Here is a 20,851-nt window from a genome sequence, read left to right on the forward strand (position 1 = left end):
AGCATCTAGAACTGAGAGTTGTACATGAAAATGAAAGTTGCATTCCTAGCCATGAAAGCTCCATGAATTAGTCTAATCCAGGGTTTCTTAACCTTGGGCCCCCAGATGTTGTTGGACTACAACTCCCACCATCCACAAAGGTCATGTCTGGGGATTCTGGGAGTTGTAGTCCAACAACATCTGGGGGCCCAAGGTTAAGAAACCCTGGTCTAATCCTTTTTAAAAAACAAACACCCTGTCCTGGTTCTTTGCTTCATGACCCCCCCAATGTCTCACTCCCTGGCCCCCTTGTACCTCAGTCAGGAATGAGAGGGGGTTATGCATCATCCTTGGCCAACACCTCCAGATCTGGTCTGCTCTGCTGGACTTCTCCGCAGGAGCATACCACCATCACACACCTCTCCTTTCTCCTCCTTGGTGTTGCTGCCCTGTCTGGCTTTAGAGAGCTCTGCTCAGAATTTGACATCCTTGTGATACCGTAGCTCCTTGCCTTATTGTAAAATGTTGCCTGGGTCTTGAGAGATTTCCTTGGGCTCTTATGCACCTGTCCTGCCCCACTGCTGCTTTTTTAGCAGCACCTGTTGCTCTCAGCCAACCCTCTCTTGCACATCTGCCTTCTTCCTCCTAAGTTGCTGGTCCCAGGTAAGATTCAACCATTTGTGCTTCCCTCTGAGCTTTGAGGTGGTAATTCCTGACAAAACCATACAAGCCTATGGCCGCTGCAACATCCTGTGCAATAAATCTTCAAGAAGCTCTTTTTGTTCATCCTGAACTTGCTGCCAGTCAGTTTTATTGGATGTTCCGGAGTTACAGTGTTTGGGATGACAGAGAATAATTTCTCTTTATTTGCTTCTTCCACACTGCTCATAGTTTTCTAAACCTCTTTTGTCATCTTTTTTCCCTAAACTAAAAAGTCTCAACTTGCATAGCTATTCTTCATAGGGTAGGTTGTCCAACTCTCTGATCATTTTAGCTGACCTTTTCTGTACCTTTTTCAGATCTACAATAACTGGTATGAGGTGGTGCAATCGTTTATTGTACCTAAAAATGTTCTCATTGTCATGAACAAAGTTTCCATTTTTCTCGACAGATCTCAGAGTAGTTGATGGTTTTCACCCATGGTTTTACATTCTCTGCTTTTGTTCCCTTCCCAATTCCTCTTTCTACCTTTAGACCAGGGCTGCTCAACTTTGGCCCCCCGCTGTTTTTGGACTACAACTCCCATTATCCCTGCCACAGCAGTCTATAGCAAGGAATTATGGGAATCGTAGGGCAACATCTGCAGGAGGGCTGAAGTTGAGTAGCTCTGCTTTAGACCGAGATGGTGGATGATAACATGTTCCAAATGCTGGCTAACATCTAGACTAAATTTGCATGGATGCATACCTGCAGCAGTAGTGTTCCCTGCTTCTGACGCATGGAAACTCATGTGCAGGGGATGTGATTGTCACAGATCTTCCCTTCCATGCAGTTATGTCCCTGAGGTGACACAGTCCTCAGGGACATAATTGCATAGAGGAGATCAGCTCTCCCCCTGTGTGAAAGCACCTGCATTTCAGAAGTGGGGTTACTACCACTGTGGACATGCTTTGTCTGTATGCATGCAGCTTTAGTCAGGATGTCAGCCACTATATTGCTCTTTTTGGCCTGGGATTCTATCTATAGTAATAACTTTATCCAATCGGCTTTCATTTGTCCATTGTGTGGTAGTTGTCTATGTATAACATTGCTTAAAACTGAAGGTCTTGGACATCGGTCTTCTGTCTAAGGATATAAATTCCCCTCCCAAGTCTGCTCAGTTACTTTTCCTGGCATCATTCTAAGACTTCCTAGATGTTTTGTGTGTTGCGGTTTATGATCATTTAGCAAAGCACTAAGGAAGCTACCACTCCAGTTACAGAGGGCAGAGTTTAGTTGTTGCAACTATTTAAGTAACATGCATGGGGATCACTGTAGACCAATTCCTGTACTCAAGAGGCAGTCCAGAAGGATACCATGGTCGATGGTATTTAATACCACTGTAGGTCCAGCAGAGCCAAGAGGGACGCACTCCCCATCTAGCTCTTGGCATAGGTCATCTACTAGAGCGACTAAGGCAGTTTCAATCCCATATCCAGGATGGGAGCCAGATTGAAAAGGGTCAAGATAATCTGTATCATCCAAAGCCCTCTGTAGCTGGGATGCCATCACACGCTCTATCACTTTGCCCAAGAAGGGAAGGTTAGAAACTGGTCTATAGTTGCCCAGGTTGGAGGAGTCAAGGGAGGACTTTTTAAATAATGGTCTTACCATTGCCTACTTGAGGCATGGTGGTAGTTTGCCCTTCTTTAATGAAGCATTAATTATAGCTTTCAACCATCTGCCTGTACCCTCCCTGGCAGATTTTATTAGCCATGAAGGCTAATAAACTGTCATCATCTGGTTTAGTTTGACTGCAGGGGACAAGAGTGCAAGATGTTGCCCGCACACTGCCCAGAATCTTGACCACATCCTCAGGCTGAATTAACTAAAAAGAATTCAACACAATAGGACCAGATGGTACCTAAGACATGTCTGCTGGAACTGCCAAAACCCTGGAGTCCAGATCAGCATGGTTGTAAGAAACTTTATCTGCAAAGTGACATGCAAATTGATCATCATTACCTGGGTGGATGTGTGGAGCAATTCCTTTGCTACACAGAATAGCTCTGTTGTCTGCACTGAGTAGATGCAATGGAGGCAGAGAAAAACTGTTTCTTCACCACCCATGGAGTAGTCCCTAAATGGACTCTAGCAGGTGTCGTCTGAGTTGTTTCATTGCCCTAAGCCCCAAGGAAAACCAAGAAGCAGAATGGGCTCCACCAAGCCAGAGAGGGTGTTTAGGAGCAACAATGTCAATAGCCCAGGCTGTCTCCATGTTCCAGAGATTCACCAGGGCCTCAACAGAGTCACCAGCTCTGAACTCTGGAAATTCCCTGAGCATTGTCTAGAAACTGAGTGGATCCATAAGCCTCCAGGGGCAGACCATTTTAATTGGTCCACTACCCCTGCAGAGTATAGACGGAGCAGTCAAACTAAACCAGATGATGATCTGTCCATGACAAGGGAGTTATCTCAAACTCACCCACCTCCAGATCATTTATTTCCTGGTCAGCAAAAAACAGATCCAGAGTATGTCCTGCCACATGGTAGGGCCTGATAACAGCTGAAATAAACCCATGGTTGCCATGGAGGCCCTGAAATCCTGAACCGCTCCTACACAGGGGGCTTCAGTGTGAACATTGAAGTTCCCCAAGACTATAAGCTTGGGGGAACCCAAAGCCACCTCCAAAACCACCCCAATCAGCTCAGGTAGGGAGACTGAAGTGCAGCGGGGTGATCGGTACACCAGCAAAATCCCCAACCTATCTTGGAGGCCCACCCTCAAGGATAAACACTCGAAATTCTGAGATTGACTAACTGGGCACCTGGAAAGGGAAAAGGTCCCACAATAGATGATCGCAACGCCCCCTCCACGACCCTCAAGGCAAGGCTGCTGCAGAATCAGGAAATCTGGAGGACAACGCTGAGAAAGACCAATCCCATCCAACCAGATCTCTGTCACACATACCAGGTCAGCATGCTCATCTACAATCAGATCGTGAATGAGAGGTGTTTTGCCATTTACTGACCTGGCTTTCAACAGCAGCACCCTAATCCTAGCGGGAGTATTCCCAGAGCTCCCTGGGGCCACAGGTTTGGGAGAAGAGGTGGAAATGGAACAGGCCTCAATTGCTTGGACTCTTTCCCCCTGTAACAGCCCTCCCAACTTCCATCACCATATCTCCCTTTGCCTACTACCCGTGAAATCACCATCCCCATACCATCTCCACTCTTCTGCTCTCTCAGATGCATCTCCCTCGTCCAACCACCCAGCTCCTCTGTTTCAATAAAAACAGGTCCCCAGCTTCTTCAATCATGCAGCTCTGTCTGCCACTCTAGAAGGATATCATAGTCCTTGATGAAAACATGGGGTGTTCCTCAAATCTTCTGGGGCCCCCATCTGTTCCCCCCAAGGCTGAGAGCCAAGATGCTCGCGCCCCTGGTGCAGCCTGGTCTTTTTATAGGCAGCAGGATCACCTGGAGGGGTGAAGCAGAGATAGAAAAATTGTCAGACCCCACCCAAGATGCCTCTCTTCCCTTCCCTGGTGGGACTTTTGCAAGGTCTGGCTCTTTAGAAAAGGGTATGAGAGAAAAGTGCCTTTGGAAATTGGATGAGTTTATTGGAGGAATCCATTTGTCTCTAGTTACAGCTGGAGGAGGTGTTGTCATTGATAGGTGTTCCTGTCTATTAAAGACAGCTGGGATGATCCTTCCTTAATACCCTCCAGTCTTGACCTTGTACACTCCCTGCTAGTCTCTTTGACCCAGGGTGCTTTGCTCAGCTGAACATCTTTCTGCCTGATGATAGTGTGTTACACAAATGCTCATATATGCACCATAGCAACAAGAGGGCATTCTCAGTAGGCCTTAGCATTCAGGATGGACTATAAGAAAGAAGGTAGGGAAGGAACTGTGTAAGAGAGAAAATAGTTGAGTACGGCCTTCCCACCACTGTAGCATGGTGACAGGGGAAGCTGAACCAGGTCAAATTCTTTCTTCAAAACAGTTATCAAAGCAACAGGAGCCCTGTCCCATAGGAATCTGGTGACCCCAGGGGTGGGGCCACCATTGGGCAAGTGGGTTCAAAGAACACCCCCATGTCTGACATCAGACGTGGTGGTGTGGTCTCCCTCCCAAATGGGGCTGCACGGCCCCGATTGGAAATGAAATCGGCCCTGCTGCATTGGCGGTGCAGGCTGGAGCAATTCTCCCTGCCTTTAAAGGCAGGGAGAGCTGCTCCTGGCCTCACTGCCAATGCAGTGGGGCCGATGGCCCCGTTTGGGAAGGAGATTGACCCGCGCGGAACGGCTCTCCCTGCCTTTAAAAGCAGGGAGAGTCGTTCCAGCCTGCGCTGCCCTATGCAGTGCGGGCCAATCTCCCTTCCAACGGGGCAGCTGCGCAGCCCCGTTTGGGAGGGAGACCATGCCCCCACGTCTGATGTCCGGGGCGGGCCCAGGGGGCCATGGCGGCAGCCAAACATGGACCACCGCCAGCTTTGCTCCACGCCTGGATGACCCAATTAGTTTGCTCCAAAAGAAGTCTGGCCAGGTTGTCTTCCCACTCATGATTGCTTATTTTGTTTGCGTAAGATGACCACTTCCAGGACAGGTCACATTATTCAGAACCTGGCTCACTACACCATGTTGGTTTAGGATTTATCATCATTAATCTGATTGAAGTCAGTGCATTTTCCTCTCAATAGCATAGGCCCCACAGTACTTGTGAACTGGATCTTATAATAGTGAGAAAACGCATGTGTGGAAGGTAGTTATAAATCAATACTGTGCATAGCATATGAACAAAATTTCATTCTGTAGTTCAATGACATGTGAACCCAGCCTTCTTTATGAACTAGCTCTTTAATGTCAATGCATTACATATATATCTGAATCTGTTTTTGTGCAGGGCTTTGTGACAGGTGGGAAGGATGGTGTGGTAGCACTTTGGGATGATACATTTGAAAGGTGCTTGAAGACGTATGCCATTAAAAGAGCAGCACTGTCTCCTGGCTCTAAAGGTATTATTGCTCTATCCGCTTGAAGAGAGAGCGAGAAAAGCTGATCCTAAGAGAGCTGCTCCCCAACTTCTAGGCAAATTGCAGACTCCTAGCAAATCTGCTTTAGCTCCTTCCAGGGACACCATCAGATCTGCATTGTGCTGAAAAATGAGTCCTGTGCATGGTGGCAGGTGTGTATGGACCAGTGTGGCAGCCAACCTGGCAGATATTTCCTCCGTGGCCACCACACATGGAAGTGGTAATGAGAAACTGAAGATGTTTCAAATGTGCACCTAGAGACATAAAGTGTACTTGTGTATGATTTAGGTACACTCGGAAGTAGACCTAGTTAGAATTTGGGAGGCCACCTCGTCTCTTTCTCATTGCAGGGGGGCACATGAACTCACTGGCGTCCCGCCTTCTTGCCATCTTGGCTGATGGACGCCATTTTGTTTTTCTCAGAATGCCCTGGTAGGTTTTACATCACAGCACCCCCAAAACAGTAAAATCTTGTTCTGTGCTCGTGAAGCAGACCACAAAAGAGTGGAGACTCAGACTACATGGGATGGTAGCATATCAATGCATTTAAAACCAGATCTAGAACAGTCATATAAAAAGCAGGGGTGGCGAGCTCTCTCTTATTAAGCAACACAGCTAAGGGCGAAAGGAGCTGAGCTTTTCTTGCACCTGCTACTTACTTCCCTGCAGCCGCTCCTCCTAAATGCTTCTCAGTCTACTGGGCTTCCTTCTTGTGTCAGCCCAGCTGTAGGACAAGTGATAGGAAGGGATAGAATTCAAGAAGGCAAGCCATGGGCAGTGGCAGAGTTCTGCACCCCTCACCTGCACACTCCTTGTGCTCATTAAATCTCACTCCTTACCTTCCATGTGATTGGGATAGATTTGGTTTGAATACATGGATTGGCTGCCATCGCATGTTGCTTGAGCCTCCATATATGCTCAGTGGGAAACCTGAGTAGTCTTCCATGTAAGTACGAAGCAGCCCTCTGTTTCCACTGAGAATTTGTGTTTCGAGTTCAGCTAAAGGTGCCTGACAAAAGAGCAACGCTGCCTTCCTTGGCCACATAAACCGATCTGAAAGGAGTGTACAACCCTGTGAATCCTATACATTTGTTTGTCAGTTGTTATAACACTGGGCGCATGCTAACAGTCATTTTAGCACCTCTTAGGAGTGTATACATGACTAAGTAGCACATTCTGTTATAGTGCATGGAAGAGCATTTCCCTGACACTCCGGTTGGAACTAGACGTTACAGCATCCGCAGGCCTGTGCTGCCATGAGCAGCTTCTCTGCACCTCCTCCTCTCTGTCCCAGTAATGGCTAGTTATACGAAACACACGAGGCGAGAGCATTGCACTCCAAGTATCCCTGCCTCCCCTCCACTTAATAATGCCATTTGCAGGGGATTGGGAAATTTAGAGAGCATCATGACATCACATCAGTTTTAAAATTGTCAGATATTCCAGGGGACAGAAGAGGCAATCCAGGGCTGCTGTTTCCAGTGGCCACCCTTTGGCTACCATAACATCTAGCTGGAGCCTCAGAACTCAAGCCATGAATGCAAACAATTGTTCGTTCATTAATACTGAATGAATATTTTATGGTGTTCTGCTGCAACCGTAACAAATTTTTGAATGGATGGCTTTGCATGAACGTTTAGCTCCTATACTGTATTTCTTTTTGCATGTTGCTCTCCACCACCAGCAGAATGTATGTACAAAGTGCATTACTATTACAGTAAAATGCTCCCATATGCATTGCAGCCTTCTTAGCCCGTTGCCTTTGTATGGCAGAGCGCTACACATCATAGTGGCTTGTCATGTTAGCTGCATGTGCAAAACTGCTCTCTGTTTCTCCTTTATCGTCTACAGAGAGTAATATTTTGCAGTGAGGTAGCAGCCAAACTACTCTTGTGCTGGCTTAAAATACTATGGTACTAGCATAAGGACATAGCACATGGTCGCTGTGTGAAGAACGTCACCTCTATTCCATACCAGGTCATGCACTAACACAACCTCTTGTGCAACTTCTTGCACAAGCTTATTCCTGTGCAGATGAGGAGCCTGCATAGCATGCATTTTGGTGCTTCATCTTCTGCTAGCTATAGCACAACTTTTCAGGGCCCTGATGCTGCAAAATGTGCTTTCACAAGCACCGTTGTGGATGCTTTCCCGTTCTCAGTGTTTCATATTGGCCCGGTTCACACGTACACTTTAACTGCAGTTAAAACTGCCAGAGGCTGGAACTGTAGTATGCCTGAATGTGCAAAACTGTGATTAAGGGTGTGAAGTTAACTTCAGTTTGCCAAACTCTAATTAGAACCTGAGGTTTTCTCTAAGCTTCGCTGCTGACAACTGCGGTTTTGCCACCCCAATGGGCGATGCAGCCATCCCGGGGAGGCTGGAAACCAGGGCTTTTTACTCCTGGGAATCTCCATGCCTTGGGATCTACACATACCACAATGCTGGCCCTGGCCCAGGTATTTCAAATTGCTGGAATGGTCTACTCTGCAGCCCACTGTCCTCACCTTCCATGCAAATAGGTTGTGTGGAGGTGCTATTAGCAGGATCTGAAAGACAGACCCAAGCAGGAAAGCTGGAGCAGCCAAGTTCTATTTTTCACACAGAAAGGGTGGGGAAGCGGGTCCCAGCCCCTTCCACTTTGGGGGGTTCATGCCCCCAGAGGCTTGCTCATGACCAGGGCCAGTCACTAAGGACACTCTTGGGTCAACTGAGATCCTTTTTAAAGGATCCTGCCACCTGGCACAGGGCTCAGTGGCCAGGTATGAGAGTGACAGGCCAGGGGGGCACCCCTGGACCGCTTATGAGAGGGACCATCAGAGCAGAGAGGAAAGAAGTGATTTGCCTGGATAAAGTATAGCTGATTCAACAGGATAATACATCTCCTTCTCCTCCGAACATCTCCCTCACAAGAGTGTCAGGCCATGGGTTCTCTGAATAGAGCGAGGATGGTTTCTGGCTCACAGCCGCAGGGAGTGCTATCCCAAGGAACACATCCCTAGTCTTGGAGACCGCAGACAAGCTGTCACAATACCATGCCCCCTGCCTACCCGTACATCCATGTGCACAGGTGTACCCTTTCCTGCACCCTGGAACAGCCATCCCACTCTCCAGCGGTGTCTGGAGAATGGGGGCTCACCTCTACGTTCCATCCCCACACCTGCAGATCCACATACGGCAGGAGGACGGACATGGAACCGAGAGATTTGATTGGGTTCAAAGGTCCGTGCCAGTGACCAGCCCTTCACCAACACCACGCACGTGCTAGGCTAAAGGGGAAAGTGGGAGTCTAGATGCCATCTGGGTGCTTACAGATCTGAACAGGGGAAGAGTTTGGGGAGATTTTTTTGTGGGGAGGTCTGTTCTATTTTTTTACAAAGAAAGGGTGGGGAAGTGGGGTCCAGGCACTTTCCCAAGGGATGGTTGCAACCCTGCCTTACTCATGAGCGTAGCCACTAAATGATGATGAGCGTGGCCACTAAATGGCCATGCAGACTATGCCCACTCATGAGAGTGTCTAAGTCGAGCTGTGTTGGGAAGCGATAGACAGGGGTCTCCCGCAGACTGCTTTCCTGTTCCTGGGGACAGCAGCCAAGGTGCCTGGGAAAACAGCCTCCTTCCTGCCTGGCCATTCGCCCTTATGCACTGTTGCCATCAGCCCCTGCAGTTGACCCATCTGCCATCTAGGGTTGAGGGAGCAGAGGAAAGTGCTCTCTCCTGTAATTTCCCATGTCTGCTTATCTGCGCACAGACGGACCAAACCCAGGATTTTAAAAACTGGAGTGAATGAACGGTCCCATTGGCCCACCCCACAGTCCTTTGTGCAGCCAGGCTATGGCACGTGGGTGGGTGGGTGTGTACCCCTCTGGAGTATGTGCAAGGCTGTAGAGGGATTTGGGGAGAGGGAAGTTGGGTTTTTTAAAAATTATATTTTTCAACAAAGATAGTTGGGGGTCCCGCTAGAGTAGGGCCTCCTTGTATTTCCTGGGGGTGAAGTGGGCATCAGGGGCAGAGCCACCATTGGGCGAACAGGTTCAAAGAACCCGGGCTGATACCCCCAGGGGCTGTGCCTCGCAGCCCCAAATGTGCCCCCCACATCTGATGTCAGACATGGGGGGGGGCATTATTTTGCTCCCAGTTGGGGCCAAAATCAGCCCACGCTGCATTGGCAGCATGGCCAAAGTGATTCTCCCTGCCTTTTAAAGGCAGGGAGAGCTGCTCCTGCCTTCACTGCCAATGAAGCGGGGCCGATCTCCCTTCCAAACGGGGCTGCATGGCCCGGTTTGGGAGGGAGACCACACCCCCACATCTGACATCAGATGTGGGTGGCGTGGCTAGCCCCCCCCCCCCATCTGATGTCAGACACAGTGGGCACGGCCAGAAGTCACGGTGGCGGCCGAACATGGGCCACCGCCAGCCTCCCTTCGCCACTGGTGGGTGGCTCAGATCATGAGCTCGCAGTCCGTGAGTGGGGATAATGCCTTCATGGACCAGACATATATCTCCAGTAGACTGACCTTCTTATGAGAGTGATAGCCTACTGGGGAGCAAGTTGCTTGCAGTGGCTTTGTGATGGGTCTGTCTGGAGAGCTATGTCGGGGTCTCCCCTCATGATATCTTCCCCGGACATGGTGGGGCAGATCCCCAGGCATCCTTTATCCTCCCCTATCTGCATGTCCCATTCTAGTGAATGTGTGTTTTCCTCTTCTCTCCGGCACTGGAAGTGGTCCCCCTCCGGGCCCCCGAACCTCCAGGAATTGGAGTTTGGTGGTGTTTTCAGGGCGTGGGACCATCTGGGGGGAGCGGTGGTGCCATGGCTGGCAGAAGCGGTGCTGGCACTGGCATTGCAGGGCATTTAAAGGGCTTTCAATGTGCTTTCCCTGCCAAGGGTGGGCAATGGTGCTCCCAAAATGCATGATCACACTCGGCACGCCCCATTGGAGATAGCGGCCGAGCGGCTGGTACGGTGACGCTTTGCCCACAGTCTGACCACAGAGCTGGCTGGGATCAGGCTGAAAGGCCAAGCAGCAGGGCGGGGCTCCCCTCTCCCTCAGCACCAGTTAGGCTAATGGGAGTTTGCTGTACGTCTGCGGCGCGAATTGGAGTTAGGAATTTTAACTCCGTTCAGGGTTAACTGCAGTTATAGTGTATGTCTGAATGCAGCCATTGTGTTTGCCTTCACCATCATCATCATCAATTTTATTACAGCCATTGGCCAGCAGAAATAGAAATAACAAACATATCCAATACAACAATACTAAAACACAATAAAACACAATACAGTCATTCATAAAAAAATCGTTTAAAAAGCATAAACAGCTTCCACAGTTAAGCACTTAATTGAGATCTTAACCTAATGGCAATATAAAAAAATTTTGCTACAATTTTTGTAATCTCAGAGCTTACATCCGCGAGACAGTAATATGTATAAAAACGCTCGCACCTCCCAGGAAATTTGAGTAACAAAGGGGAAATAAGTTCTTCTCTAGCATCCCAATACAAAGAACAATATAGCAGAACATGGGTGACAGTTTCCAGGAGGCCAGCACCACAAGGGCAAAACACTGTAGCAGATTGGTCTTTAGCAGTGTTTGCCTTCACAATGTTTTGTAAACCACACTGAGCATAAAACTTGTGTTTAAAAAAAAACTAGTTATTACCCAGTAAAACAAAAATAGATATAATTACTCAGTTTTAACACAATAACAGAAAAGTGAGAGTATGCATGTCATTATAAATATAACAATACTCCCTCCCCTATAATTCCCATTAAATTGTGGGTCATTTTAAAAAGCTGTATAGCAAGTGGTCTGTGGATCAGTGTAAATTGCCGTATATAGGGAAAACTCTCTGTTTTAAAATTAAGAAATCTACTGACAGCCTCTAGGTTAACTCAAAGGTGTAGTGACAGGTGCCCCTTCCATATGCAATTTTATTTCAATCTTCAGCCTATCACCACCCTCCAAGGTTTGTTGCTGCTCCACCAGTGAAAAATGTCTCACTACATCCCTGTATTAATTATTGGTGAAAATGAACAAAGTGCTACTCCACTATGTTAGACTGGTTAAGAAAAATCTGGTGTGTGACATGTTTAGTCAAACTAACTGTTTATGTAAGGGCTGGGAAAGGAGGACAGCCAGGCAACAAATTGGTAGAAAAATTGAGTCTCATCTTGGAATAGCAAAACAGAAGATAAATAGAGCCATTTGTTCTACGTGGTACAATTTAAGGTGGTTTCTATTTTTGTAAGCTTAATTACAGCATGGAAGAAACTCTTGTGAATACTGTGCACTTGATTATTTACAGGACAGATGCTGTATTGAAATAATATCAGTATATTGAAATTATAACACCAGCATACTGTCGTCCTTTGTGGTTTAAATTTTTTAAAGTTCAGAAATACATTCAAATGAAGACATGTGCCCCCCCTCCCCCTCTATTCTTCCAGGGCTGCTGTTGGAGGACAACCCATCTATTCGTGCCATCACCTTAGGTCATGGACACATACTGGTGGGAACAAAAAATGGAGAGATCCTTGAAATTGATAAAAGTGGCCCCATGACTCTGCTTGTGCAGGTACAGAAAAGAGGCACAGGATACCCAGCATGTCTGTGATTGCTCACTTCTATGTAATATTTGATTTGGGTTGCTAAATTAAAGTCTATGCTTCCCTCCCTCTCTACTTCTTTGCAGCTGGATGCTTTCAGCAGAGGTGACAACTTCCTGAAAAGGAGCCATGTTGGGGCTCTTCCAGATGTATTCCTTCTAATGCCAACCAGGCGTTGCTTTTCCACTTGTAATCACACATGGAATTGCAACAGTTCTTCCACATTAGATATGGTAGCTGACATCCTAATTAATGAAGTGCCAGTGTGCCATGAGGTGTGCTGCTACTGTATGGGCAGGATTGACTAATTTGACATCAGTACTTGCACAGGAGGAGGGACCAATTTTGACTGCCTCACCTTTCCCCAGAAGCCCTCTGTGTCACCCAGAAATATATGCCTGAGGGCTACACAGCCCCCAGGCATATTTTCAGGTGACACAGATTACTTCCTTGGGGAAAGGGAAATCATCTCAGTTAGCCCTTCCCTGAAAGCACCAGGGTTGCATTAGTCTTGAACTTGTCCACAACACTGGAGCATCTCATGGAGCACCAACACTTCATCAGTTAGGATGTTGGCAAGCATGCTTTTGGGACACCATTGAGTGAGAGTGTTTCAGTGCCTCCCATCACATGAGTGACTGCACTGTTTTAGTCAACTCAGCAGCAACCTTGTTGCTTCTCACATAACCCTCGTGCTTCTTTAGTCAGGATGTTGACATCTGTGTGGACGTGCCATTAGTCTTGCTACTTAAGTAACATATTATTCCCAAAATTTAGGCGTGCCCTAACTCTTGCTCAACTTAATGCTCTCCCCACCACTGTTTTAAAGGGAAAGTTTAAGGGGATCCCATACTCTTTGCGTTTATGCCCCTGTGGCTCAGGCGCTATAGGATCCACCGCCCATGTAATTTTATTTTGTAACCTTTACAAGGATATCCGTACAAATTTTATCTCACCAATTTTGAAGAATATTCCTGGACATACTGATGACTTTTATCTTGATTTCTTGCTGTCCAATTTTAATGCTATAATTTCTAATTCGGTGGCCAAATTCTGTTATATTATTTGCAAATCTCGAAATGTATTCATGTGATGTTATCTTGTCTGGCCAATGACCAAAATAAAGTGATTCTGAGTCCTCTAGCAAAAACAACAAGTTGACACTTGAAAGACTACCAGATTTATTTTGATATAAGCATTTATGGTCCAGAACCCACTTCATCACATGCACGAAGTGTTGAGAAGATTTAAAAGTCCTAAGGAATAGAAGTGGTGCAGTTTGAGACTATTATTATGTAAAGCTTAAAAGTAAGTGGTAAGTACCGTATACATCGCTAACTTTTAAGCTCCACATACTAAGGGTCCAAACTGCACCTCATGCAGCCCATAGCCCATTCAACCTTTTTTCCTTCTTATCTTTTTGTGCCTCATGCATAAATGTACCTGCTCACTGAGGATAACTCTGCATGCTTCTGATGGAGGATGACAAAATAAATTTGTTAGCCTTTAAGGTGCCACACAATTCTTTTGTTGTCTCTTCAACAGAGTCCTTTCAGTCCTTGAAGCTTTGAGTAATGGTGCACAGTTTGTTTGCAAAATGTACAAGTTAGAAAGTAAGGACTCTCATCCGCACAGGTAGTGACAAGATTCAGTGCTTATTTAAAAAAACCAAAAAACTCCTTCTAACTGGACAATGAGGCAGCTTTTAAGTGGTGATTCTTTTATACTTTGCAAGGGAGAGCAACTGTCCCTATGAAGTCCAGCAGGGTATTTTCCAGTGGCTGTGTGCTGATGTCTCCCTTGAAACAGGGGAGATCCTTGGTGATAGGGAACCATCTTTTCATTTCACTTCACTTCTTTTGCTATAGACACTGCTTTGAGAACTTTTTTTGGTTGAAAAGTAACATGCGGGTATTCTAAATGAATAAATAAATGCAGGGGTGTAGCTATGATTGAACAAGGGGTGGGGTTGGAGACAGATATCCCTGGGCCCTTGCGAGAGAGGGGCCCTCCAGCTGGGTGACCATTTGCTTTTTGCTCTCCCCCTCACAAGGGAGAAGGTGAGAGCAGGGGCCCATCTTGATATTTTTCGCAGGGCCCACTCCAACCTTGCTACAATTCTGATCAAATGGAGCACCCCAGGACGCAAAGCCGAGTCAAAGTCCACACTCTTAAAAACACCTTGTTCCTTCTTTTTTTCCTCCTTGCATAAAGGAGGACAATGGCTAAGCACAATTCCCAACAGCTTGTTATGGCTCTTGGCAGGAAAACAGCAATTTGCTAATGACACAGAAATATGTGAAAAGGGAAAGTGGGAAATAACAAAACAATTAAACCGAAATGGACACAGTACAATAAAAGGGAGGTGGAGTGAAATTGAAAGATGAAAGGCTCTTAGGGATGTTTTTGTTATAATTTCATTAAGCTATGCAGTTCAATACCTGTTTTTATTTTTTACAATATGCTTATGATCTTGAAAATATATGCGATGTGTTGGAACTGTTGTGCTAATTTGTTAAAAAAAAGTTTAATAAAGACAATGAGAGAAAGAAAAAGAGAGAACAGGAACTCAGTTTCTCAATACTATTTAGATGTACTAAATAGACTATCTCATATACCCCCTCCCCCTGCAAAAAAAAAAAGAAGATTTGCTAAGTATACAGGTGGGGAAAGGGGAGAACAAATCAGAGTTGTGGAGGCTCAGGTGCTTGATAGTTTTTAGAAAGAGTAAACAATGCCACAGAAGATGCTCATTAGAAACTAATCTTGGACGTGGAACACAATTGTACCAACTTTCTTCTTTTCTAAAATCTCTTTTTTCCCCTGTACAAACAGGGGCATATGGAAGGGGAGGTCTGGGGTCTGGCAGCTCACCCTCTCTTGCCTATCTGTGCAACAGTGAGTGATGATAAAACTCTGAGGATCTGGGAACTTTCCTCCCAACACCGTATGCTGGCTGTGAGAAAGCTCAAAAAAGGTGATCCTTGTTTAGTTATATGTGCTGTTAATATAATGCATTATGCTTGCATGACAATGCTTATGGCAGCCCATCAGGAGCAGGATCAATCTCTCAATTTTGCTCTCTTCTTCGAACTGCAGCAGCAGGGGGGTTGTCAAATGCTTGGCAGTTCACAGTACCTGACTGGTGGGTTGCATCCTTGGAAAGGTCAGAGTGGAACCATTATCTCATAATTCCTCTGGACTACTAACCACTAGCTCATCCTCCTCTTAGCAGAAAACATTTGAAGTTTAAATAAATAAATAAATAAAGGTAATCAAGTTGCCTTCGCTTAGAAACAACTATTGTTTCCTTCATTTTTTTCCCCTTCACCATCCAGCCAGAGGAGGAGTTCTGTGTAGCTCTTACTCTTGAAAGTTTTATATTGCATGGTGGCATTGCTTGATCTGAAAAAAGGGGTATTTTATTTTTGGCAACGAATAGATTTGAGCGTTTCTCTTTCTGGGCCTTGGCATAAACATGGAGAAGTGGATACACTTTGAGTATCTGTAGTTCCTTCTGATATAAATAAGATACCAGAAGGAAACTACAGATATTCAAAGTGTATCCACGTCTCTATGATAAATAAAAAGGAGTACTTGCGGTAATGAATCCCATTAGTCTGAATCTTGTTAATAGTACAGATGAAGTCAGACAAATACCAGGGTAATATTTTGCCTCCAATTTACAATGTAGTTGATGTTATGTATGAAATACCCTCTATTTTACAGTACTTGCACAAAGGAATAATTAATTTGGAGGCATTTATTTGAGTATTGACTGCTGCCTTTCTTGGCCTTTTTTGGCATCCAAGTTTTAAACAGAAACTCTCTGAATGTCTTTTCTAGGTGGGCGGTGCTGTGCCTTCTCCCCTGATGGGAAAGCCTTGGCTATAGGGCTGAATGATGGGAGTTTCCTGGTGGTGAATGCTGATACTGTTGAAGATATGCTCTCTTTCCATCACAGGAAGGAAATGATCTCTGACATCAAATTTTCTCGAGGTGCAAAAGAAACAAGAATGGTTAATGAAAGGAGGAGTGGACTGGTCTTAGGCAATTGTTTGCTAGAATATTTATTTGAATATTCCAATGGGAGGAGAGCTGGTCTTGTGGGTAGTAAGCATGAATTGTCCCCTTTGTTAAGCAGGGTCTGCCCTGGCCTGGCTTGGTATTAGGCAATTTCTTATGTTCCTATGTAACAGTTCTACATGGGTTTTGTTGTAGTCAGGACTTTCTAGATGTCAGTAAGCTACAAGATGTGAAATGCTTCAGTGCAAATTCTAAACATGAATTTACTCATCTCCGATACACAGGTTTCTACCCACCTTCCCAGTGAGAACTCATGCTTTGTTCAAATGTCCATCAGGGAGCTTGCCCCATTTTCACAGCACAATCCGGCTCTTGCTTTCTGAAAAGAATCGATCCCTTTTGAATTGCTATTTTCTTTGGTGAATGGGAGAAAGGTGATGCAGTAAATATTGTGCAAGGTCCCTGCTGGGCATCTGAACAGTGATACATACACTGTTTACAATGTGCTTTCATGGAAAGCAGAACTCTGTAAACAGTGTATGTTTCAGGAGCAAAATCTTTTCCAGTAAAAACTTGAGGGCTGTTACTTACCAAGGAAATGCAATTTTCTCATTAATGCCACTGAAGAAGACCTGCATTCGGTTGAAATGTGTTTGGTTGGGCAAATTGCTTAATTATTCTCCATATAAAACAAAACAGCTGGACCAATTTAGAGCCTCTTTCTGCCTGGATAAAGCACCCCTACATTTTTCCCTTGGGACATTATAAGGCAGTTACATAGGAACATCGGAGGCTGTGATATACCGAGTCAGACCACTGGTCCATCTAGCTCAGGATTGTCTAAACAGACTGGCAGTGGCTTCTCCAAGGTTGCAAGCAGGCATCTCTCTCAGCCCTATCTTGGAGATGCCAGGGAGGGGACTTGGAACCTCCTGCTCTTCCCAGAGCGGCTCCATCCCCTGAGGGGAATATCCTATAGTGCTCACACTTCTTGTCTCCCATTCATATGCAACCAGGGCAGATCCTGCTTAGCTTAGGGGACAAGTCATGCTTCCTACCACAAGACCAGCTCTCCTCTCAGTTGTACTGACCTAAAAGTACAGTGCAACTTACAGTACAAAAGTACAGTACAAGTACAAGTTGTACTGACCTAAAATCTCTGAAGCTGTTCATTGCCTATTTTGAGAATGGTTATTGTGTACTGGGAGTTTTATCTTTGTTATCATATGAGAGTTTTATATGCGTGTTATATATTTGTGTATATTTGATTGTTTACATACTATTTTAGCCTTTCCTTATTTAACTTTTATTTTTGATGAGAGTGTGTATGGACAAACCTGTAGAGTTTTGACCGGATACAGGCTATGTGGAACCTCCCATGTTCAGAGGCAGTATGCGCCGGGATGCCAGCTGCTGAGTAGTAACAGCAGGAGAGGGCTATTGCTTTCAGGAGCCCTGAAATCCTGATGCCCTGACTGTGGCCTCTTTGGAGACAGCTAGATGATCACTGTGGGGAGCAGAATGCTGGGATGAGTGGGCCTTTGGTCTCTTCTTATCTTTCCTCTTACTAGCATTTCCATTTAGCAAAGCAACCCAGGACTGATTTCATAACTCAGGAACTTGGTAGAAGTTTTCCCATGCATCTGCAAGGCACATAAAAAGAAAACCATTGCAACTGCCTTGCCATGTTTACCTGTGCTTGCTCTGATACCTTTCTTTTATAGATTCGGGGAAGTACTTGGCAGTGGCTTCCCATGATAATTTCGTAGATATTTATAATGTGCTTACCAGCAAGAGAGTTGGCATCTGCAAAGGAGCATCCAGCTATATCACGCACATTGACTGGGATTCAAGAGGTAAAAAGCCCTGAATATCTACCTCACTGTGCTCTCAGATCAAACCGGGTTTTGCAGGTTTCTGAAGCACTACAAAGCCTGTGTGAAACTGATTTGATTAGTGACTTTGACCAGAGAGAGAAAAAGTAGTCCTAATAAACAACCATAGCTCTGTAACGCCTTTTTTAGGACTCTTGCAGGCTCCACCAGATGGCAATAAACTGCACATTGAAGAGAGTAAGTTGAAGGCAAGAGCTTATTCAGTGTCCACATACTTCCGCAAGGATCTTTTCCAGTAGGATCTCACACATAGTTCAGATGACCAACAGGGACCTTCAGTGATTTCTTCAGTGCCACCTGAAACAAACCCACTCTTTTCCCCATTCATCAAGAAAATAGTATTGAAAAGTGGTGAGTTATCTTGGAAAGCAAAAGCTGGCCAGCAAGAAATCACATGAAATCCGTGCTGGCAAGCCATCTGATCTGTGTGTGAAATCCCACTGGAAAAGATGACAGAAGTCTGTGGGAGAGTGTGAATGTTGAATAAACTCTTGCCTAGAATGTATTTGCATGTTCTTCTCAACACACTTGCAAGTCTGAAAGAACCCTGTAGAACAATAATCATCTATATATAGCTGGGGGGAAATAGAAGTACAAAGCAAGTAAAATACAATAGTGTGTTTTATTGAACAACATAATACAGTATTTCAAAAGCATGAAGAAAGCTTTCAGATTGCAAGATTGATTCTGCAAGTTAAGGTATCCAGAGCAAAAATTTAAACAGATGTTTTGTGGATTGGGCAATATTGATCTAGGTGAGTCTGCTGCTTTTGAGGGCAAGGAAGTAAAATATGTATCAGTAAGGCTGGTTACCTTAAGTGGCCTTAAGTCACCTTAAGTGGCGCAGTAGGGAAATGCTTCATTAGCAAGCAGAAGGTTGCTGGTTTGAATCCTTGCTGGTACTATATCGGGCAGCAGTAATATTGGAAGATGCTGAAAGGCATCATCTCATACTGCACAGGAGGAGACAATGGTAAACCCCTCCTGTGTTCTACCAAAGAAAACCACAGGGCTGTGTGGGCGCCAGGGATCAAAATTGACTTGATGGAGCACTTTACCTTTTCAGGCTGGTGTAAATGGCTGCATATGATGTCACAGAGGATGCTGGGCCACCACTCTTTTATTACATGTGATAGTAGAGTTCTTCCTCATCCTCTTCTGTTGCTTGTGATCCCCAGATAATACAGTTAACGTCATTTTGTACAGCAAAGCTTTGATTCTTTGGGCATTTACAGCTATCTAAAAGCATTGTTCAGCTGTCTTGCTACATTGCCTTGAATTGTTTCAAGGTTAGGCATCATCTGATTATGATGGTATCTAGTTTTCCTCACAAAAGCATAACACTAATGGCTTAGGTCCGGGTGATCTGAGAGAGCGCCTTTCTCTACAAGATCTTCACTGCTCATTTAGACCATCAGGAGGGGTCCATCTTCGGGGGCCACCAGTTCATCTGGTGGCAATCTGGGATCAGGCCTTCTCAGTTGTTGCCCCTGGGTTGTGGAACACACTTCCCATGGTTATGAGAGGACTATCTTCCTTGGAGGCCTTCAGGAGAGCCTTAAAGACCCATCTTTTTAGCCTGGCTTTTAATAATATCTAGGTTTAATTTTGATTTTAATCTGCTTTAAATGTTTTCTGATTTCAACTGTTTTATTATGTGTTTTTTATTTTAATGTAAACCGCCCTGAGCCACTTTAGGAAGGGCAGCATATAATTTGAATGGATGGATGGATGGATGGATAATATAGAAGATAGCCTTGTATAGTTGGGTTTTTTTGTATTTTTTTTTTAAAAAAGTATTGGGCACAATCCAGCCAGTGAGGCCAATTAAGAAGTTAACCCCATGCAAAGATTTCTCTCACTCGAAAATGTAGTACTTTGGTCAAATCTTGTTCTAGGAAAACATAGATCTGCAGACAGATAAGAATGGAACTATCATTGAGAAATAATGACTGGAAACTTATTCTTCTCTCAGTAAGGATGAAGGCAAATAGCTGAGGAAAGGTTTGTGAACCCCAAGTAGAATAATGAGAATCAACATGATACCCTTGCATAATTGATCAGTGTGTGAAATAGTAAGTGGACCCCTAGTGTCCTGAGCACAATTAATGGGCTAATCACAGCAGGTGCCCAACTGATTGGGTAACAAGTTAACCACCTACATAGGAAAGCTGTCTGACTGAGTTTGGGCATCCTTTCAAAGGTCCTAAAGGTCCTGAGTTAGGTTTGCACTGTGACAGTTGTGCTACAATCAAAAGAAATTCTAGAAGACCTATGAAAAAGAGTGGCTGATGCTCATCTGTTTGGACAGGGTTATGAGGCGATTTCTAAGCATTTCAGCCTCCCTCTATTCACTGTCAGACACAGTCTACAAATGGGAAAAGTTGAAGACTGTCTACCCAGGAGTGGTCATCCTGCCATGATCACCCCAAGAGCAACCTGTAAAATTATCCATGAAGTCACAAAGAACCCCAGTCTAATATCTAAAGATCTTGCAGGCCTCTCTTGCTGTGGCTGATGTGAGGGTTCATGCATCCACCATCAGGAAAAAAACTGAATGGGAATGGTGTTCAGGGGAGGGTAGCTAGGAAGAAACCACTGCTCTCTAAAAAGAACATTGCTGCCCAGCTCAAATTCACCGAGGATCATCTGATGACCCACAAGGCT

General features: G+C 45.2%; 1 protein-coding gene across 13 annotated transcripts in view; it reads left to right on the top strand.

The window, feature by feature from the left end:
* EML6 (EMAP like 6) overlaps nt 1–20,851 on the top strand; it is a 268,042-nt gene that overhangs the window by 178,632 nt on the left and 68,559 nt on the right. For all 13 annotated transcript variants that reach the window (XR_008306182.1, XR_008306181.1, XM_053245913.1 and 10 more), the window contains 5 exons: nt 5,527–5,638; nt 12,105–12,232; nt 15,099–15,240; nt 16,110–16,262; nt 18,014–18,145. Coding sequence is in view for 11 of the 13 variants with exons in the window: in XM_053245913.1 (XP_053101888.1) it covers nt 5,527–5,638; nt 12,105–12,232; nt 15,099–15,240; nt 16,110–16,262; nt 18,014–18,145 (667 nt within the window). In the remaining 2 variants the exon portion in view is untranslated. The remainder of the gene's footprint in view (nt 1–5,526; nt 5,639–12,104; nt 12,233–15,098; nt 15,241–16,109; nt 16,263–18,013; nt 18,146–20,851) is intronic.

This window comes from Hemicordylus capensis, chromosome 1 (genome assembly GCF_027244095.1).
Source record: "Hemicordylus capensis ecotype Gifberg chromosome 1, rHemCap1.1.pri, whole genome shotgun sequence".
Lineage (NCBI taxonomy): Eukaryota > Metazoa > Chordata > Lepidosauria > Squamata > Cordylidae > Hemicordylus > Hemicordylus capensis.